We start from the raw sequence: 23477 nt of genomic DNA on the forward strand, positions 1-23477 counted from the left end.
GACGAGACTGACGCTGAACGAGGGAGCCGGCGTGACTTTGTGATTTTGAAGAGAACAGAAGAAAAGGATAAAAGAAAAGAGCGTGTTTTTGTTTTTCAGGGAGGGGACTGAGCCAGAAAGCAAGTGAGGGAGAAAGAGGAAGAGGAGGAGGATTGTCTGGCACTGTTTAAATATTAACGTGATTATGATTTGAACATGGAGGTCATTTGTTTTTACCTAAAATGTGGCTCTCTCGTTCTCTTTTTAATCCAGGGACTTAGTGTATGAAATATCGCTCTTACTTTCTGCAGCAACTACACCGTGAGGACAAAAAAAGCTCTTTTATTCTTTTACTTTGACTTTTTGTAAACTCTTGTATTTTTAATGTACATAGTGATGTCTGTTAAAGAAACATTGTTTTTGGTGTTACTTAAGAGTTATGCAGACAGAAATCAGATTTTTTTATGCAAAACTTTTAGATGTCTTTCTTTGTAGTGTATAAACAGGTGCTTTCATAGATATCGGTAGATATTTCATAGATATCAGGACTACTTTTTAGCTTTTGCTAGTTCTGCTGTCTTTATGCGCTCTGTGCATGTGTCCAGATGTGCGTCTGGTTCTTTTTAAGTTTGGATGTCAACACTGATCATCGCTGTGGTGTTTGTGGCGGCAGAGGTTGTACTTTCCCGTCGTGTGCCAGTGCTCGCTGCAGAACATTGATTCACGCTGGCTCTGAGCTCTCGTGATTGGACGGGGAGCGAGCCGACAGGTTTTGTGTTGGCGAAACTTGTCGGATTTTGTTTGGGTTGTGTCATGACACTGTCTCGCACGGTTTTTTCCTCCGTCTGTTACCATGGCAACCGTTTCATTGGTATATTAAGGTCTCATGCTTTGAATTTCACAACTTTAACGTGTTGCAGCATCCCAAGTTACGCTTTAAACCAGGCTCTACATTCAATCTCGCCAGTATTAGGAAAGAGTCGTGCCTTCAGACCTTACAACGGTTCAAGGTGCTTGCTCTGAATCTTTAGTTAATTCGGTCAATCTCTAAATCAGAGTTGTCAACATTGGACTTAATTTTTCACTGACCATCAAAATCATTGATTCATGATGTTTTATATTGAAATGGTGTAGTTAAACTCAGGTTTTTCCATCTGTGCTGGAGCTCAACTGCACTAATTCAACATCCGATTTACCTTTAGGACAATGAGATTAGCTGTTTCGGCTCACATTAATCATAAAGACAAGGAGTCTCGCCTGTTAACTACACCTGTGCTTGAAAATAGTCTCTCTGTGTGGTTGGTTTACTTGCCTTTGGTTTCACTTCAGACCAACAGGAACCTCTTGACCTTTAGATACAGTGCAGCCACTGTTGGGTTGGCAACTCATTCACTCATGTTTACTGGTTTGTGAAACAACCCATCATATCAAAACAGGGATTTTGCCATATTCCTAACTGACAGGTGCTACACCCAAGCTAGGCTACCCTAGTGTGTTAAACTCTTATGTTATTATTTAAATGTTTTTTTTAATAGTCGGATTTCTACTTCTCTGTACAGGTTCTCCTAAACACTGTGCTATTTCTGTGCCATGTTGTGCTGACGTCAATAAAGTCCATGACACGATGAGTGATTTGGTAATACAGCCAAGTCTGGGACACTGCTGTCTAAGTGCACTGTAAAAAAAAAAAAAGCAAAGCTATTCAGACTATACTGATTGCAGCACTAAACTACTGGTTCTGTGCCATGTCGTCATGATACAGTTTACGAACTTTGTCTCATAACTTATTGGGCTTTGTCAACCAGGTCTGAGTGGTTCTCTTTACAGGTCCTGTGTGAGGAATCTCTCCGTAAGAATGGCCCAATGGCCCCGCTAACGTGGTGCTTTGTAGATGCAGTGGAGTGCACATAAATCTCTCGAGTCTTGCCGCACTCCAGCCGAGATAATAGGGCCGCCTCGTTGACTGCCAGTCACATCTGTTGGAACAACTTGGGATGTCTCGCATTTGTTCATGCACATCTGAGGCAAGACACTGTCTTTTTGCAGCCCTGAGGCTTCTTTGTGGTGCTAAAGAGTACAAAAACGATCAGAAACACCTGACTGGTCAAAGTAAGCCACAACAATAGAAGCTCAAGGTGTTTTTGTGGTTGCTAATGTTAAATATATGCAGTGAAAACCATTGTACATAGAACAAGACTGGATTTGGTTCAAGTCGGCTGGACTTGGCTATAAACTGGCGTTCACAACACCAGTAGAAACTGTTAATGGTCTATAAATGCTAATCATTTGTGAGGTTTAGAGTTACCCTGGTCTGTTAGCTCAGAACTGTTAGAGGTTACAAGACTGTTGCCTCTCTATCAGAGGTTTTAAATTGCTTTACACCAGGGATGAGCATTGGTGCGGTTAAATTCGGTGTTTGACTTTGCTAAGTGACGTTTAGAGGGTAGGTTTTCACTCAGGAAACAGATCTATAAAGAACTACTCAATCCAAGACTGTTTGCCTGATTTTAAGGTGTCATTTAGGCTAATGAGCAACTGATTGATTTTCCAGTTAGCATCTAATGAGCAGATCTCTGGAGGCGGTACTTCAGATTTGGCCAATCGGGTCTCATTACCGTCACCCTGACAGTGCTCGAACGTGCTTGTTTTAGGAACATCATAGTTCCCTTGCGGCTGGATTGTAACACTTTAACTTCACCGATCACACCAAACAAATAGTGGTTACTTCAAATGGTGCTCGAACCCATGTTATCTTCTATACAGCCATATTTATCTTTGACTTAACTGTTTCAGGGCTTTCTGAGTCTAGTTCTGTCCTTTTCTAAATCAAATTTCTACAAACTGTTGTTTATCAGGGTTATTTATCTTTGTGTATAACTGAAAATTAGTTTTTTTTTTTCCCTGAGTTGTTTGATTCAGTGAATTATTGCGCTAATTTGAAGATCGCAAAGAGGCTCAGGTGGTTTTTTTTTTTTAGGAAAATAGGAGTAGCAGGACAGCCTGGAGAACGGGAAAGAAGACGTGGGAGGGGGCGCGGGGGAGCGAGAGATTATCTGGAAGAAGAGAGCGAGCGTGTTGGAGAGGGAGATAGATCTGGAGAGGCAGAAGCTGGAGGAGGAGAGGAGGAACACTGTGGGATACACGGTGTGGAGGCTGAGGGAGGGATTCCAAGAGAGGAAGGATAGAGAGGAGGATAGACTCAAAGGGACGAGCGCCGAGGGCGCGAAAGCAGCGCAGCCGGAGGTGATCTGGAAAAGACGAGAGGAAGAGGAGGAGAAAGATAGGGATAGAGCTCGGCTTGGCGACAGAGGTCCCAAAATCATCTGGAGGAGGAGGGAAAGGGAGTAACAGGAAAAGATGGGGATGTGTCAGCGCTAAGCGCTTTCAGATGTGTGACAGGACGTGAGGTGGCAGATTTAGTCTTACGGTACAAATAAACCTGCATGTACTCAGACTTCATGTAATCTAGGTGCTAGATAGTGTACATTAGGTCCCCTTTTTATATATTGTATGTTGTATATAAGTCTGGCCTATAGTAAAATCTGTTTAGTATCATATTAATATATTTATACATACATGATGTTTAAAACCTGTTAAAATAATCATTATTTTACATAATGCGTTTTATTGCTGAAGGAAAAATTTAACATTTAGCTGCACTTTAACTTCACATTTAGCTTAATATTGTATGCATCATTTCATTTTTACCACAAAAATAGGATAGTTTCAGATAAAGTGAAAATTAACAGACCTCCTAGAGGTCAACGTACCCCTTGTTGTAGATCCCTGGTCTACATTTTTTAACACCTGGACTAAATTAAGTCTTTAAACCAAACGTTGAGGATTATGTTGTTCGGCGCCAGTCTAATCATCACTGAGCGCAGCAGTTTGAATCATCATTAAATGATCCACATTCACTGGATCAGTACTTTTAGCATCTTCCCGCTCTCTTCCTCTCTCGCTCTATCGATCCGTCTGTCTGACGGAAGCCTCCTCTCTCAAAGTCTCAGCTGCAGCTAATAGGCTTTTTATGGGAGTCTGTCAGACAAGAGCTAGTAGAGTGGAGCCCAGCACATGCAAAGAGAAATGAACACGCACGTAAACACACTCGCATGCATATAAAACACAATAGTACTCTCTTTCACATATCTACTGAGACGATTGTGTCTGGAGCACTTTTATATGACTATACCAATAACTTCATGACAATCATACTATATTTAGTAATTCATGGTGTCCTGAGAAGCTCTATGCAGACTGACGATCTGATGCAAAACCTACACGCTGTGTATGACAACAGCAGAAAACTTTAGTGCTTTTTTTGCATCTGTCTTTTCGTCTCTTTTCACATACTGTTTTTGATACTCTCCCGGACTGAACAGTCAGCACACTGTCCTCTCTCTGGTGCGATGATGAAGGAATCAGTAGATGCAGAGAAAAAGAGGAGTATAAAAGACAAGGGAAGACAAGTTATTGATTGCGATAGAGCAACGTTGAGAGACAATTAAGGACGTTTAGTGGACACTGAGACGGCTGAGACACCAATGGAGCTCGTCCCCAAAACCAAATACACGCCCTTCAGGAGCGACTCCTTCAGCTCAACAGACGAGACGGCGTCCAATCCCTCTCTCCCTTCTTCTGCTCCTCTCACCCCACTCACCCCTCCCGGTATCCCTCCTTCTCTCTCCTCCTCCTCCCTCACTCCCATTCTCCCCCTTTCTTCTCCACGGCAGGCTGAAAACAGCCCCACCACCCTCTGCTCCTTCTTCCCCAGGATGGGAGCCCTGCGACTGGGTGTGTCTTCCACTCTGCTCCCAGGCCTGAAGGTCTCCAGCAGGCCGGCTAATGTGCCAGGTGGTCAGGGAGGTTTGGGAAAGTCTCCGGAAGACACTGGGACCTCTGCCACCAACTCTTCTCCTCCTCCTCTTCCTCTCCTTTCTCTAACAGCCCCATCTCCTCCTCCTCGTCCCCCACAGGATATGAACCGGCTGGGCGGGGCCTCACGGAGGGCCCGTGTGGAAGGGGGCCAGCTCGGCGGAGATGAGTGGACACGGCACGGCTCCTTCGTCAACAAGCCCACCCGAGGCTGGCTGCACTCGGACAATGTGATCAGCACCACTGGGGTCTCCTACACTATCAGGGTAAGATGCATGGGTCTGTCCATCCAGGGATGCGTTTCCCAAAAGCATCGAAAGCTTAAGTACATCGTAGACCCATTGAAACCAGTGGAGCTATGATCAACTTAGGCTTGCAATATTTTTGGGAAGCATAGCCCAGTTTTGTGTCCTCTTCCCACCCCTGGTTTCTCTTCTGGGTTTTTTTTTCTTCCTTTTTTACCTTTTTACTATTTTTTTGGCAAGATATGCATGAGTGTTCTCTAGCGGCTAGACGTTGAGCGTACATCACTTGTACACCGTCGCATTGTAGGACTAAATCAGTGCTCTTGATAATTTACACTATGGTTTCGGACACCACTACAAATGGCTGTCCCCTCAAGTAGTGCACTATATAGATGTTTCAACGGCAACAACATAAACAAACATTACTGCACATGCGTGCTTTTGTGGCCCAAACTTAACTTCCAGTAGACTTCTGCAAAGAATCAATAACAACAGCAAAGTCCCTCTAGAGTAGATTATTTCTGATAACAAGCTAAATATGTTTGCTGCATAAATCAGAAGGGCTTATTGTAAATGCAAATTCATTCTCTGCCAGCAGGAGGCGCTTTTGGAGCGGCAGAAATAGAGATTTCCCCAGTTTCTCTGCTCACAAACGCTGCTTTATCAGGCATTACAGGCAGGATGAAATTAAAATGACATTGTACATTTTCTGAAAACAGTCCTTTTCCTTTCCGAGTACAAACACCTGCGCCGCGTTTTGATTTTGAAATGTTCAGTGCTCATGCTTATTCAACGAAGTCAAAGCCTTTTGGAAAATCTATTTGTTGTGGTCAGTTTTGATATTGTGACTGCCACAAATATATAAATGTATGGGAAACACATCCCACAGCACAACAGCCTGAGCCCAACTTCTATCTACTCATCACCTTAACTTTAACTGCATTTGTAGTCAGCACCACTAGCCAGACCAATAAACAAACACAGACCGGAAGTTAACTTCAGGCCAAGCGCGTGCACCCGATGAAACCGTCTATAAGGGTATAAAGGGTCATTTCAGACACAGCCCAAAACAATATTACAATAGTAATTGTTTTAGTCACATTTTTATACTACTACTACTAAAAATAATTTATCGAAACAGCTGTGCATGAAAAGTGTTTATTTATTTTGAGAGTTTGGGTGAAACATTAATTTGAAAACGAAAAACATAGCTTGTTAGTTTCTGCACATTGTTGCAGCCCTAATGTTGATATAAATGTTGGTTAACAGCTTGGAGTTCTGTTGCTTTTCAGTTCTCTCAGTGAGTCCATTTTAATTCAAGTCCATTTTATCTACTTAATGGATTGTTTTCTTTAATGTGTTGCGTTTTCTATGAGCAGGAACTACATTGAGACTTGCTTTATTTGATTAGTGCTTCGTAATTAGAGCATCAGTTCTCGAACACATACACACTCACTTAACCACATACACGACAGCTGCCTGGCCAACTCAATAATCTTGACACAAGGCAACTGTGCAACACAACCATATTCTGTGCTTTCAATTGTGGTTGGAGGGCTAGCACAGGAAGTGCTGTGACTGAAGGTTTGTCTTCTTTGTCTTTGCTGCAGTATATGGGCTGCGTGGAGGTGCTGCAGTCAATGAGAGCACTGGACTTCAACACCAGAACTCAGGTTACCAGGTAACACACACACACACACATTCACTCTCGCTTGCACTTCCTCTCATATTCGCTCAAATATCCAGTGTATGTATATCCACAGCGTCCCGCAGGAGTGATTTAATCGTACATTCTCTCCACATCCTAATGCACATGTGCACGAACATACACTCTCTCGCACGGGTCCGGTTAAAAGCCGTTCCTCTGATGAAAAATTCATGAAAGAGAACACGAGAGAAATACTAAAATAATGAACAAACACAGCCATCTTCTCATTCTCACAGCCATTCGGTTTCTTCCTTTCTCACACTTTTTTGAATAATATGCATGTAGATGTCCACACGTATAAAGTATTATGAAAGTGTTGGTATCTGTAGGACTATAAAACTGCAGAATACTTCCCATATTAAACCACATTATTTGCAAAATGCAACACATTCTACACTGAAATGCTTTTGTATGTAAGAAAGAGAACAGGGAAGAAGGGAGGCGTTCTAATGGCATCAGCCCTGCTGTGTAACCATAAAGTCTTATAATAGAATCCTCTGGAACCCTCGCGGTTTCCTCCCTTTTCTTCTCTGTTCGTGTGTGTGTTTGTTAATGGATTCTACACACATTTGCTTCTCAATATTGACAGTAGCAGCTGCTCGATAAACTGTTTCATGCATAATCCTCAATTTCGCTGGAGGGTGAAATGCATTCAAAAAAAACATTAGGAGCGTGTGTGTGAGTTATTATGGCTTGGAAAACTTGACTAATTTTTATTTAGTTTTTTCTATATTTGAAATGTAATTTTCACCTTTTTTAAAAATCAAAATACACATGAAAAGTTTGTATTTATTTATTTCTTTTTTGTAAGGTAGGGATGCCCTTATATTACATATTTGTGGTTGACCCAAAACCCAAACTAATTATTTTCATGTTGTGGTCCATAACCCAAAAAAAAAAAAAAGCAACATAATAATTCTATACTTTTTTTTTTTTTTAACTAAATAAGTAAATAAAAATGAAAACACTAAAAAGCATTAATTTTATATGCTGCCATTTAGTCATCACAAGGCTGAAATTTCATTAAATAAATAATTGTCCAGCATGTTTCAGAGTGAAGCTTTTTAGATTTATTCCCCAAATTGTGCAGCCCTTCAACATTATAATGTGCAGGTGAAAAATCTATATTAATTTTGATATTTATTAGTGTTGAGTGTTTAAAGATGACAGCCTTGTTGAAACAACAAAGAACAAACCTGTTTTGCCTATGACAACACATTAAAAAAAGCAGTAAGCACACAGCGATTGTGAGTCTAAATACTGCTTCTTGTTTAATTAGGGAGTTTTGTATGACACATACATTTATAGTCTAAAGTTAAGCTTCAGATTTAGATCAGACCATTCAGTCAATCAGATTTATAATTAATCACACCATTGATTAAATTAATTATCTGTAATTTTGTAGCATTTTTTGTTCATATTTTAGTGAATATTTATAATTGCAGTCTATTTTTCACTCTTGTACATTTAGTTTTTATCTTTTTTTTTTTTTTTTTATAGTTTTTGTCTTTATAATAGTTTTTGTTAACAGTAGCAGTCCTGGTGTTTTTGTTTGTGTGTCTGCCTGCTTGCATGTGTGAGATGGCAGGAAGTGTAATGACTGGAGCATGTGTCTAATGTAATAGTCCCTCAGCCATATGAAATTTAGGAACGCATGAAAAGGAGTGTGATGGAATCTCTCATCTAACAATCTGATTATGTTCTCCTCGCAATCTCCACCCAGCATGTATGTACGTTTATAACCGTTTGTTATGTATTTCAGGGAGGCAATATCAGTGGTGTGTGAGGCAGTACCAGGTGCCAAAGGAGCTCAGCGAAGGAGAAAGGTATTCAATGCTTTATCTTATCTTACTTTCTCAGGCACAGACTTTCAGCCGCGCAATATATTTGCACTTTTGTTAGTTACAGGTACAGCTCACAAACCTCACAGTGTTCTAGTAAGGCCTGACCAATTTCCAGTAAAAATACTGCTGTGTTATATTTAACACACATTCACACACACTTGCTCAAAGTGTTGTGTCTCGGCTGGTCAGACTGTGGTATTTGGTTTATGGCTGGTTTCAGAGGTTGTGGAGTGCAATACCTCTTTCGATTTGCTTATAGGGTTTGTGTGTGAGTGAGGAGCCAAAGTCTGCTTTGGTTATGATCAACACAGGCCTGTTTCACAAACGCCTGTTGTGATGTGATAAGCAGAGCATCAGTGTAACTGCAGCAGCCGGCTTGAGTTGACAGCATTGCTACAGTGGCTCTATACAGAAAATAAAATGGTTTCTGGCTTATCATATTGAGTTTTTCCTTTAATAACGGCTTTTAATTCAGAATTATTATTGGTAGTAGTATGCCGCTTTAAGTATATTCTATTTGGTTTTATTTACACAAAACTAAAACCAAACCACAAAGTGTAAACCATCTGGATTCAGGCAGATTTACTGAGTAGTAAGTGTTTGTGTTGCTGTTACTGCATGTGAAACTAGTTTATTCAGGTATTTCATGTTGCTTCATAAAAACCTATGTTGCAAAATTGTATTTTTAATCATTTTTAAATGAGTTTGTAGTTAACAGCAAAAATGGGCTCAGCACAGGTACCTCATTTACAGCTACACTACTCGTGAAAAGTTTGGAATAATTTAAGTTTTTTTTTTTTTTTTTCAAGTTTTTGAAAGTAGTCTCTTATGCTCGACAAAGCTGTGTTTATTTGATGAGAAATACAGTAAAAATATTAATAGTGTGAAATACTATAAAAAAATTTTTACAGCCGTTTTCTATTTGAATATATTATAAAGTGTAATTTATTCCTGTAACGGCAAAGTTGATTTTTCAGCAGTCATTACTCCCGTCTTCAGCATCACATGGTCCTTCAGAAATCATTCTGATTTGCTGCTTAAGAAACATTAGAAGCGTTGCGCTACAGTTGTCCTGAGTTCGAATCCCGGCTCGAGGATTTTTCCCGATCCTGCCCCCGTCTCTCTCTCTCCCACTTCGCTTCCTGTCAGATCTAAACCGTCCTATCATTAAAAAAAAGGCAAAAACGGCAAAAATAAATCAAAAAAAAAATAAATAAATAAAAAACAGCTTAATATTTTTGTGGAAACCTGTCAAACCGTTACATTATAAATGACTTTTATTTACATAAAGTTTAATAAACCCTTGCTGAATAAAATTATTAAGTTCTTTAAAAAAAATAAATAAATCTGACCCTAAACTTTTGGATGTTAGTGTAAAATTCTGATTGACTAAACCTGACGTGTTGATATAGGTACTGAATGTGAGGTAAAACAAACCTCAGACAGACCAGACTATTTAAAATGTTCTCTATTTCCCATGGAAATCTCTTTTCATAAAATATTTAGGTTTCATCTTTTTATCATGAAATATTTAGCCTTTTACTTTTTTTTGATCTGGTGTCTGGTGTAATTAAAGGGTTAGTTCACCCAAAAATGAAAATTAGCCTATAAATTACTCACCCTCAAGTCATCTACTACTAACCATTTAATGGAGTCTCTCTGTTTCTGTCTCTTTGCAGCCCTCCTCTCGTTGTCTCTCCTCCATCTTAGGGAAGAGTAATCTCCAGTTTGCTGGAATGACAATCAGCCTCACCGTGTCGACCAGCAGCCTGAACCTGCTGGCAGTCGACTGCAAACAGGTTAGACGGCACACATGCACACAAACATGAACACAGTGCCTTCTTTGCTGTGTGAAATCCACTGTTACCCGCAGCTAATGGTGAAAGCGGCCTGCGTTATGCAGACGCTCTTCACAGCAGGACGGGATGGACTGAATTATGCTATCTCTTCCTCTGAATTAAACATTTCTCAGTACGTCTTAAAAGTGAAGTTTGCCATTTTTACGATGTTTAAAATACTTTCTCATATCCTAGTTGTGCTATGTGTAGAGACAGCTAGAAGCAAGCTTTTTAAAGTAGGTTCATTTTCCTCAAAAGTGTATACTTACTAGTATAAACACTAGTTTGGCTCTGATCACACATTGTTAGCGCTAAATAAGCTGATAAGATCGTCTACACACTTGTCATTCATACACTGCATTAATTAATTATATGATTTATTATATTTTAAATTTATTTCATACTAAGTATAGTCCAAATCTATTACCATATTTACTGACATATCGCTTGAGACTTATTGATAGAAATATTATAATAAAACTTTATTTGGAGTACTACTTGTGCACAATGCACATTTCTTAATATTAAGCCTAAAATGTGTTTGAATGTCACTATTGATGAGGATTGTATGATCTTTCAATTAGGGCTGGGCAATATAGCTAAAAAATGTATCAACGATATAATGTTTCATATCGTTTGGTGTCGATAATTATTGACATTTTTTATAACCTTTTTTAAAACAAAGAGCAATTGAAAAAAAACGTTTAAATTTAACCACTGTATTTTTAAATTAACCCAATTTATTGAGACAAACAACAAATATTTTTTGTTTTAGCAGTCAAACAAAATAAAAATTAAACATATCTCATTTCTAATGTTTTATATGCAGATTAAATAGGTCTGAAGTAAACTTTTGGCTTGTCTCCCGAAGCCACAGGAGGGCGCAATGAGCGAAATAATGCAGCGCATTAAATTGCCAACGCAAAGTAAATAACTGTCTTTAAAAAGAAAAACGTGCATTACGTCTAAATTAACTCATATAAATCAAACATAATTTCGTAAATTGCATAAACAATTATGAACAAAACGGCATCATGTATTTATGCATTGCTTAATACAAAGAGCCGAATCGCCCATCACACAGATTGCCTTTAAAAACATATGAGACGCAGTGAAAAGGAATAAACCTCCACAAATTCGTGACACGTTTTCTAAAAGTTTAAACTATTTTAACTTTGCGTGGCTTTCTATACATCTCTTGTGTGAGACGCGAGTGCAGCAGTCATATTTGTCCGTCTAAAAAATGCGCTGAATATGCGTTCTGTGTGAATGGCTTGGTTTCGGTTTTAATCTAATCAAGATCTTCTGCGCATTGAGCTACTATATTTCTCTAAAATTTTGAATGAATAACGCAGCAACTGCGCGTCTTGTGGGCTAGACTTATAAAACATTAAAATGCAACAACATCACTTACATCATCATCACCGCATCTCGCGCTCCACTAATGACGCTCCCAGACGCACACCTAACATTTGATTGTACTATTTTTGCATTCAAATGCAAATGTTTATGAGGGTGTACCGTCGATAAATATCAATACCGTTTTATCGACCAGGCCTACTTTGAATAATATCGGCCTTTAAATGGTAGATATTCAAAGTGTACCTTAAGTATAGTTGCAATAGTTCCACTTTAGCACAATTAAATATACTTCAGTATATCTTAAGCTGGACTTCAGCACTACGTCCGCACAATTAAAGTGAATTAAGCACAAAATTAGTTGTTCCAATTTAGCAGACTTTAAGTACACCAGTTTAGTATACTAAAAGTACAATTGCAGTGTATTTTTATTAAGTACATAAATATGTAAATGTATTTGTAGTATACTTGACATGAAATAAATGTATTTCAAATGCATTGATTTTAGTATATTTATTTTTCACTAGGGCAGTAAAATTATTGCAATTGTCGGATCACATTGCAAGTGGTCACAGAAGAAAACAATGTTTTGTCTTGCCTCACCATCTTTATTGAGCAAAAGTGTATTTGTTATACTTGTATTTTTTGAATTGGTTTTGCCATGAAAATAGCCTAAGATGCTGACATGGCAATAAATAAAAATATACTAAACTAAACTACTCAACTAAAATTAAAAAATAATTGTTAATTGAAATAAAATAAAATGTAAATATTAGATGAAAAGCTGAAACATTTCTAATTCTTAAGTTGAAGCACTAAATAAATAAAAAATAATTTTAATTAAAAATAAAAATTAATTAAATATAAATAGTAATATCTTTAAAAAAAGAACATAGCAAAATTACTAAAAATTAAACTTAAAAATAAAATGAAAATCAAATAATCAAATCAAAATAAAAGATCATTCATAATAATATAATATAATGATATTAAAAATAATACTAACATTGCTGACTATTTTTGATCGCCTCACCCAAGACGGGGTCTTTATTTATTTTTTATTTTTTTATTTTATCTTTTTATTTATTTAATGTTAGTTGTTTATTTTATTTTAATTTGTGTATTTAAAAGTGGAAGTATATTAAAGTAGCCTGCATTGGGTCTTTCAAGGGGCTAATCAGAAATTTGTCGACGTTTAACTAAATAAGTTGATATGTTATCCAGCGGTTAGATTATGTAAAGTTGGCGAAGTCGGCAGGAGCAGATATCTTCTGGCTTGTTTACAGCTGCACCACAGGACGTTTTTCCTCGCTAATAATTCTTCAGTTATATGCCAGTGTGTTTCGCATTAGTGCAGTGAGGTTTATCAGCAGGCAGCTGACTAGAGCCCAGAATAGGGCCTGGAGTAATTGCCCTGCTGATATGCGTTTATCTTAATGAATCTAAACCATGCAGAGTTACTGCACGCAACTGCTCTGTTCCTCTGTTAGACCACAGTCTCACCACATAATTTCTCCCCTTGTCTCCCTCTCTGTCCATCCTTTGCTTTCACTCGCTTCCATGATTGTTCATTCTTCATCTCATGCCCACTGCACCTTTTTGTCTTTTTTTGTCACATTGTCCTCTTCTCCATCCCTCTCTCCCTACAGATTATCGCCAACCATCACATGCAGTCCATCTCTTTTGCATCAGGAGGAGATCCAGTGAGTCGCGTCCTGTCTCTTTCTATCTCTATATCTCTTTCTACTTCTTTCTCTTTTTTACTAGGGATGTTGATCATCGTTGTTCATTTCGTCGATTAAGCTTATCAGTTGTTGTCAACTGCAGCACAAATCTGTTTAGTAATTAGCCAAGTTGATGGCCATGGAAAGCTAGAGTCCACAACACACACGAGCCCTCGGATCACCTTTACAAATGAAATGGCTCAATGTAGTCATTGTTAGAGTATCTCTCTTGAAATAATGATTGCATTCGCTGCAAGGACCTTGAAAGCATATTGAAGTACAAAGTGACATCAGTAGGGATGTGCAAAACTACATATTTTCAAAATCAGTTAGTTGGTGGGTTGCCTGAGCAACTAGTTGACTAATGTCTGAATTCATTAAATTATTAATTATAAAAAAATCAATTAAATCGTAAGTTTATTATTATTTATGTAATTAATTTAATTATTGATTATTAAATAGAAAAATAATATAATAGATGTATAATATAACATTTTAGAATACATTTAGTGTTTGTGTGTGTTTATATGTATATGTAAAATTTAAAATCATAACTGAACAATTAAAAAATGAATAATTTAATTAGAAAATAATAATTTACAGGTGTATTTACTAATTATTTATTAAATAAACAATTAAATACTAAATAATAATTATAAATGAATAATTTTTAATTATAAATGAACATTTAAAATGAATAATTGAAGTAGAAAATAATTTAAAATTATTTACTAATTATTTATTAAATAAATAATTAATATATATATTTATTTATTTACTATTCAGTATTTGCACCAGTTCAAATCTCTCTCTCTCTCTCTCTCTCTATATATATATATATATATATATATATGTGTAATATTTGAACTAATAATTTAACAATTAAAATGAATAATTTAGAAAATAATCATTTAAATTTATATACTAAATATTTTTTTAATTGATAGATAATATATTATTTAATTATTGATTTAAACTATTTAATATTAACTATAAATGCATTCACATTTTATATTATTATTAGATGATTAAATATGTACATATCATCAATCAGTTAGTCGGTTATTGGATACATCCCTACATACATTTCATTTCCTCGTGTCTTGGTTCTATCAGCTTTACTCTCATTCTGTCATTCATTGCTCATTTGTCTTATTCATCTGTCCTGCTGTCTGTAGTCATCTGTTCTTTCTTCCCCCACTGTTTCCTCTTCTGTTTCCTGCCCTTTAGTGAATAGACTGCCTCAACTAAAAGACTTACTATCTTCTGCTTGTCCCTCTGTTCTTTGTGTCTACTCTCTAATTTCTCTTAATGTCCTCCTGTCCATTCTTCCTTTCTTCTTCTCCATCCCTTTCTTTTTGTTTCTCCCCAGGACACAGCAGAGTATGTTGCCTACGTCGCCAAAGACCCTGTAAATCAGAGAGGTAAAAATATGCCAAGACACTTTCACATTGAGTTCAGTCATAACTGTAAATGTAAATGACTGCTTTTCATGCTTAATTTATTTGAACTGATGTTAAATACTAGATTACTTAATTATATGCAGCAGCATTTATTATGGATTTGAAGGGATCCCAAAAGATTTGGAATGACATGATTAATTTTTGTGTGAACTGTCCCTTTAAGGAATGTCTTGTTCTTGCTTGTGACTGGTGTCTTATATAATATATTTGATGATCACTTCCTGCATTGTAGCATGTCATATCCTGGAATGCTCAGAGGGCTTGGCTCAGGAGGTCATCAGCACCATCGGCCAGGCGTTTGAACTCCGCTTTAAACAGTACCTGAAGAACCCCCCCAAACTGGTTACCCCTCATGATCGGTGAGAGCGTTTATGTGCCTGTTCAAACAAGTACTGCAAACATTTACATTTATGTCAGTGTGTTTACACGAGTGTTTGTACATTGTTTAATGATGGTACCTCCCTAGGGTCTTTGGAAACCCCCTTAATATCCTGTATGTCTGTTTACAGCATGCGTTTGCAGTCTGTGCTCAAACACAATGCCATTGTGTCTATTTGCACTGCGTACTCGCATCGTACACTGAGAAACATCTTACTACTGAGTACTTTTTGCCTTATTTCCAATTAAAATATCTACAAATCTGACAGATAATCCAAATATACTTTTATATTCAACACACAATCTATGAAAACAAGTATTAATGTCGCTTTTCAGCTACAGTGTTATTATTCTTAACTAAAGCTAAAATTATTACAAATGATTTTTTCTAACTGAAATAAGTTTGATAAAACTAAAACAGTTCAAAACTAAAACTGAGGGTGCTTTCACACCTGGCCCGTTGTTTCGGAACCTGGCGCGTTTCCCCCCTTAGCTCGGTTCGTTTGGGCATATGTGAACACGGCAATTGCGCCCGGATCCGTGCCAAAACAATCGGTCCGAGATCGCCTGAACGAGGTGGTCTCGGCTCGATTGAAAACGAACTCTGGAGCAGTTCGGTTGTAGTGAGAAAGCAATCCGATCTAATGGACCAACGAACCAGGCTATATCACAATGTATAATGGGTAATTACGTAAGTTCCGTGAAAAGCATTAGCATTGTTGTTTTGCTAATACTTCAAAATGAACCTGTGAATGTCTGTGGGTGAGCACGTCTTCGCCATTCAGAATAAAAAAGCTCACTTTTTCATTTTATAATGCAGTCTTTTTGCTCTTCTTCCTAGTAGGTGCATTTTAAAAATGTTTTCCCGATAAATCCTGGACTCCTGCTCAAAGTGATAAATTAATATAACGACATCTACAAATAAAAACAACAATAAGCCCACGTTGTTTTGCTAATACTTCAAAATGAACCTGTGAATGTCTGTGGGTGAGCACGTCTTCGCCATTCAGAATAAAAAAGCTCACTTTTTCATTTTATAATGCAGTCTTTTTGCTCTTCTTCCTAGTAGGTGCATTTTAAAAATGTTTTCCCGATAAATCCTGGACTCCTGCTCAAAATGATAAATTAATATAAGGACAGCTAAAAAAAAAACAAAAACAACAATAAGCCCGCAAAGCTGTTATCGTTCCATCCTGATGGATGACAGCCGTGACAGCTAGTGGAATCCCGGAAAATAAACCGTGGAACTTCGACCAATGAGAGAACAGTTCACTGGCGCATGACTTGTATTAACAAATTTGGTCCGTTTAGAAACTTTGCAGTTTGAAAGCGAACCGCACCAAGAATAAAAAGCAACATTGTAATAATTTGAATCCCTGTTTCGGAACAAAGCAATCGATCTACATGTGTGAAAGCACCCTGAAGCTAAAATACATTGAAGCTTAATAGAAATATAATGCAACTTATAAAACTGAAAAAAGCACATAAGAATATGGAAAGTGTATGCTGTTTTAAGGATTTGAGAAATTTTGACTAGAAAACAAACCAAAAAAAAAAAAAGTTGTTTTTGGAGCGTATTTTATTTGTTTACTGTTCCTACTTCCTTTTTATTGAGCGTGTCTGTTCCTGCTAGTTGTTCCCTGCTGGTTTCAAAACAAAGCAATACATCATTTGCCATCACTCAAACAGCATGTAAATAATATATCTCCATGTAAATATAATAATGTTTATCTTTACTTTTATTTCTCTCTCTCTCTTTCTCTCTCTCTCTCTTAGGATGGCTCCTTTCGATGGGTCGGCCTGGGAGGAAGAGGAAGAGGACCTGCCTCCACCCCCAGAGGTTCCATATTACAATAACTTCCCCGGTAAACAGCCTCCGCCTGGAGGCTTGGTGGACATGAGGACCCGTCCTGGACACAGTACAGGAGCCACGCTGGTGAGACACACATTTGTACGAGCATGAACATTGGTCTTGGGGTTTTTAAGTCTTAGGAATTTGTTTTTCAGTTACTGTTTTTAAGTGTTATGAGTGAATCATGAAGTCACTTTTATTTGTTAAAAAGAACTGATTAGTTAGCAGTTGAAACAAGTCTTATTATTCTTTATTCAAATTTGTATGGCTAAAAATCTGCAAAGAGAATTCAGTTAAGTGTTTAAGCATCATAAGCATTTTTCTTACAAATGGCAACAAAGCAGATCTTTCATTTTTCCTCCATTGTGTGAACTGCTAAACGTGAGTAAGACACAGGAAACACTTATACACACATTGGCGGCCAAACTTTTTTTTTTTTTAATGTTTTAAGTCTCTTATGTACATCAAGATTGACTTGTTTGATTAAAACAAGTCTGTAATATTGTAATATTGAAACTGTAATATTATTAAAGATTATTACGGTTTAAAATAACCATTTTTCTGTCCGAATATATTTTAAAATATAATTTATCCCTACATTTTGCAGAAATTTCAGCAGAATTTTCAGTGCCACATGGTCCTTCAGAAATCATTCTAATATGCTGATTTAGTTCTCACAAAACATTTTTTTATTGTTCTCAATGGTAGAAAGTTTTTGCTGCTTAATATTTTTATGGAAACCATGATGAACTACCATCTAGTAAGTACGGTTAAAAAAATTAATACGTTTATTCAGCACAGATGCATTAAATCAGTGATAGTAAAGTCATTCTATTTCAAATAAATGCTGTTCATTGAAATTCCTGTTCATTAAAGAAACCTGGGGGAAAAAAGTATGTTCCACAAAAATATAAAAAATTATAAAGAATGTTTTCACCATAGATAATGATGACGAAATATATATTAATTAAAATGTATTATTTAATTAATTATTATTAATAATAATGAAACGATAATAATTAATGATAATGATTTATACAATCATTAATTATTTATTCTTTACTTTTATTTAAACAAATGCTTTTGGCTCGTGTTATAGTCAGTCTTCACAGGCTAGAAAAACCACCAAAGCAGTCACACTCAGTTCAAACTAAGGCTCACTGTCTTCAAAAAAACAAAGAAAAGGATGATTCAGTGTATAGAAGTGAATTAGAATGTTTCATTCACTTAAGATTCATTTACAAACACTGATTCGTTAATCAACAAAACTCCACTAGTTAATTTATGTGTGAGCGCTCTAATGCAATGTGTCTCCACAGCCCTATGGACAGCCCAGCCAGAACGACGTTCACAAGCAGCCTCTACCTCCTCTACCAGGTCAGGTTTGCTCAAACACTAATAACCCCTGCCCTGTTCCTTTCATAGTGCCACATAGTATTTGTCAGTCTTATATTGTCGCACTTCCCTTCATTTCATTTTCCTCTCAGCTGAGACTGTCATTCTGCAGAGTGAGTCAGCGGTTTTTCTGTCACTGTTCGTTGCTCTCTGTTGGACGCTGCCCAAACCTATTACACAGCTCCTTTGAGAGGTGGCTTCTGGATCGCCGGCCTTGCTGACAATACGACTCAGAATGGCACCGCTTAAGCGCACTCACCTGAAGGTTAACTCACTTTAACCTCACAGTCCTCTGTTTCTCTTTCAGTGGGTGTTAAGGAGGGAGGCTTGTTTGATGACCCGTCGTACGTCAATGTGGATAAACCCCGCCTCCCAGCGGCAGCAGCCAATGGAAATGCTCACAGAGATGCGTTTGACATGAGTGAGTAACTAATGCTAGGTGGCTTGCTTGGAAAAATATCTTTATTTATGATGTATGTCTTGATATTCATGTATTTGCTCTAAACTGGCAAAAATGGTGATTTTACTTTTTTCCTTGGAGTAAAAATCTACTGAATCATCATTAAAGCATGTACTCCACTTTATTTTTCACTAAATGAACACAAGGAAGAATGTATTTTTATTTATGTGCATTAATATAACAATAGCATACAGTACAAATCTGTTTAAAATCAGTGAAAGCATTATTTGCCATTTTTGACTATTTTTTTATTATTTTTAGTTATTTTAATTTTAAAACTTAATTTTTATTTTTATTTATATGCTACAATGTAACTCAGTATTTTAATATATTTAACATTAATATTTACGTACATGGCGTTCAAAAGTTTGAGGTCTGTAAGATTAAAAAAAATGCTTTTAAAAGAGATCTTTAATGCTCACAAAAGCTGCATTTATTTGATAAAAATATAATTAGGAACAGTGATATTGTGAAATATTATTATTACAATATAAAATAAATGTTTTTTATTTTAATATATTTTAAGATGTCATCAGTGTCACATGATGCTTTAGAAATTATTCACATATGCTGATTTGCTGCTCAAGAAACATTTATTATTATTATTATTATTATTATAAGTAATAAATAAGTGTTGTAAACATTATATTTTTATAAAATATCAGTTTTCAGTTTTCCTTTTTTTTTTTGGATTTTTTTGATGGAAAAAAAAAAGGTTTAAAAGAAAATTATTATTTGTAAGTGAAATTTTCTTTGCAATAATGCAAAAAGTCTTTACTGTCACTTGGATCAATTTAATGCATCCTTGGTAAATGAAAGTATTAATTTCTTTAAAAAAAAAATTAATCTTACTTACCCCAAATCTTTGAACAGTAGTGTACAGTATATTTTTACTAAAATGTTTTAATACACTTAACGCTAGAACCGCCACGGGGTAAATTTTACCCGTGGCTGTTTTTTAAATGTACATAAAAGATTTAAAATAAAACATTCAAGTCTCCCAGTCATTGACTTTTACTAAAATGATGTAATTTACAATACAATGTTGTTAAAAATTATTTAGATAAAACCAGATCAGAAAACGGGGCATTTATACCTATAAGCCCCAGCGGGTCAAATTTACCCGCTATATAATGCCACTTATGTTTTAACATTGTACATTTGTAGGCAACGCCTTTCACTCACTGATTTAGCGGTTATCAGTTTCATAAATAAAGTCAAAATGACTAAAAAAGGCGATTTATGGAAGGTAGGTATTAGAAACACTAAATGCCATGAGTGATGGAGAGTCTGATGGTAAGTTATGCGTCCTGGGTCGACTCAGCATCTGACAGCTCGTCTGACAGTGATCCAGATATCATATTTACATGTTTTAGCCTCACGTTACTCTAATTGGTCAAACTTTGGTTTAATTATTTATTTTTTGTCTTGCCATATAGTTTATTGTTGGCTACTGTGTTGCTATTCTAGTCTGGCCGTTTCCTGAAGAAAAAAAATAAATCCGATCTATATGATGTAATGAATAAAACCATTTTTTGATTACCCAAAGTTTAATGGTGTTGTTATCTTATTCAAATTATGAATGATATAAATAAACAAATTAATAAATATTTAGGTGAAGCTGTGCGCTTGAATTTGTCATCGCATCATCCTATGCAGTGTGGTGAATTATTATTCCTCATTATTGTCTATAGGCTATTTTAGTCATTTAAATAGCATAGGTTATCTTAATATATTGATTAATGACGTTGTATTATAATATTACACCACCCAAATATTTAGGCTACTACCTTCTAATTTCCATTGTCAGTGCAGGCTTTTTTTTTTTTTAGCTTAGGCTGCTGACCGTTACGGATTTGTAGCCTGCATTAAAAAAGTATTGAACATAAAACAATAGGATAAAAATATAGTTGATGACTAGACATAATCATTTCATGATTCTAGACACTTCTTTTTGAAGACAGTGGCATAATACAGTGAAATAATATGTTCTTTAGCCATATAAATACAGTTGTCATGTGCGTGGGTAAAATTTACCCGCTGGCGCTTTTAGGTATACAGCGACCTCTGGCGGTTCTAGTGTCAATACAAATGCCATATGTTTTTGAGTGATGTGCAAAAAAAAAAAAAAAAAAATGTTGATTGATTGTTTTGAATAATTCAGATAGTTTAAACTGATTAATAATAAATGAATGGATTTTACCAACTCCTAACACTTGATACATATCAATATATTGCCCAGATTTTCACATTTTCTTTATGGAGATTCATTATATGTTTTAGATGAGTTGTTTTTGCTTTGTTTTAAAGAGAACATTTGGGTTTGCTGTACTTTTTTCTAGTTCAGTTATAGGTGCAGTTATAGAATAACAGTAAATTGTCCAAAAATACAACAGTATTGTGCTCTCTATCTTTTAGAGCCGTTTGATGCTGCTTTAGGCGTGTCGGGTGCAGTGGCGCCCCCTCTGGCAGAGCAGCTGCAGAACGAGCCCTGGTTCCACGGACCTCTAAGCCGCAGGCAGGCCGAAAGACTCCTGACCAAGGATGGAGACTTCCTGGTGCGGGAGTCAGGCACCACACCAGGCCAGTATGTCCTCACTGGACAGCAGGGCGGCCAACCTAAACACCTGCTTCTGGTGGATCCAGAGGGAGTGGTGAGTAATATGATAAAATGCACCACACTCTCGATATTTTGCCCTTATCAAAACATAATTCTTTACCATCTTTTTTACTGTCATAGGTGCGCACCAAAGACCACCGCTTCGAGAGCGTCAGTCACTTGATTAGCTATCACATGGACAACCGGCTGCCAATCATCTCGGCAGGAAGTGAGGTGTGTCTGCAGCAGCCAATTGATCGCCGTGCTTGAAAAATAACAATTTCCTCCACCACACATTTAAGAGAAAAAACTCCTCCCTTTCCTACTTTTTGCCAGACTCTATTAGAGAAAAAACAGTTTTTCCAACTGGGAGTGTAAGCTAATCATATCTTCACAGAAACACAGAATTTTGTACCGCATCAACCACCGGCCATGAAATTACAAAGCGATGCAATCATTCTACTCAAGGACTAAAGGACACATCGCTTGAAATAAGTGATTACAAAAAGCCAAACGATGAGGCGTCTGAAAGAGAAGCAGATGTGTAATGGATGTGACATCACTTCCCAAACACGACATCATGTCTTGAATTAAGACTGGGGTGCACCTGTAACCATGGCAACAGGCCCGGGCATTCTTCGAGTCGAGAGTTGATGTCAATGTACTAAAATCGCAGAACCTTTGTAGCACTCTAAATATTCACATCTGGTGCAATGGGCGAAATCCAAAGACTCGAGCTTCATATTGATCTTAGAGCCTACGTACTGTTGCGGTCGTTTGGAAATCTCGCGAGACTGTTTGATGTATATGCAAAACTTTAAAGAGAATACAGAGCTCATTCTCCAATCACAGACATCATCTTTCACGGCAAATGTGCAATTCCCACCGGAATATCACTTTCCCAATTTTCCCGCCAAGGGAGACCACACAAAATGGCTCTTATTCTCAACCTCACAATACCCTTTACAGAATTCCGAGCGTGATCCCCAAGAAAAATTGGGAATTTTGGTCATTTGGGAAGACCCCTGAACATATGTGAAAGCTTTAGGATGCTGTGTGGATTTTTCCTTATGCAAATAAGCAGACGCTGTGAGGGACTTGTTATGAGAGACAACAAACTAGTCTGTGGAAAAAGGGAACGTTCCCTTTCCACATAACATTATATCAGCCTGGGACAAAAGGGACGAGAAAAAAATGAAGTGCAATCAGTAGACATGGGAATAGGACTGAAGGTCTGTGGTTTGAGATCTGATTGAAGCCTTCTTATGATGTCATTTTAACTAAGAATTTCTGTCGCAGTGATGTCATCTCGATCAGCTGACGACATCATCAGAATGGGTTTATTCTGGGAAATGGAGGATCTATTTTTCTTTATCTTTTTCTTGTGGACATTACTTCTGTTCGCATTGACAATCGATCTTCACATGTATCGAGGTGTCAGCTGCTTCTGTACGTTCGGAGACTCGAGTTACAAGAGAAAGCGTAAGGAGGAGGATACGTTGTGTATTATAATACTTAAACGACATCGATTGCAAGGGGATACACCATCCAGGAAGAGGAAAAGCACTCCAAATTAATTCTGAACGTGTCTTTGCAGCCACAAGTGCAGTTTCTGTTGAAGCCACAAACAGGAAACCACTTATTTCATCTTTGTTTGCTCTGATATTGATTGTGCCTTTTTTACCAAACACAGACACATCGATAAAACACAGTCGCCTTTTGTGATTCTATGGGTAATCATGACACTTTCTTTTCTGA

At 36.9% G+C, this 23477-nt stretch overlaps 1 protein-coding gene across 5 annotated transcripts in view; it reads left to right on the forward strand.

The window, feature by feature from the left end:
- Nucleotides 1-23477, forward strand: part of LOC107673667 (SHC-transforming protein 1) — a 35712-nt gene extending 12235 nt beyond the window's left edge. For 2 of the 5 annotated variants that reach the window (XM_016467385.1, XM_016467393.1), the window contains 12 exons: nt 4956-5120; nt 6710-6780; nt 8570-8633; nt 10331-10450; nt 13498-13551; nt 14945-14996; nt 15268-15394; nt 17190-17349; nt 18585-18642; nt 18968-19081; nt 21539-21774; nt 21861-23477. In XM_016467385.1, coding sequence (XP_016322871.1) covers nt 4956-5120; nt 6710-6780; nt 8570-8633; nt 10331-10450; nt 13498-13551; nt 14945-14996; nt 15268-15394; nt 17190-17349; nt 18585-18642; nt 18968-19081; nt 21539-21774; nt 21861-21989 — 1350 coding nt within the window. In that variant the 3' untranslated portion in view covers nt 21990-23477. Of the gene's footprint in view, nt 1-568; nt 5121-6709; nt 6781-8569; nt 8634-10330; nt 10451-13497; nt 13552-14944; nt 14997-15267; nt 15395-17189; nt 17350-18584; nt 18643-18967; nt 19082-21538; nt 21775-21860 lie in introns of those variants that run through there. The other 3 variants (XM_016467400.1, XM_016467369.1, XM_016467377.1) reach the window with 3 other exon arrangements.

The sequence above is a fragment of the Sinocyclocheilus anshuiensis genome, unplaced genomic scaffold, assembly GCF_001515605.1.
Source record: "Sinocyclocheilus anshuiensis isolate Anshui unplaced genomic scaffold, SAMN03320099.WGS_v1.1 scaffold1247, whole genome shotgun sequence".
Classification (NCBI taxonomy): domain Eukaryota; kingdom Metazoa; phylum Chordata; class Actinopteri; order Cypriniformes; family Cyprinidae; genus Sinocyclocheilus; species Sinocyclocheilus anshuiensis.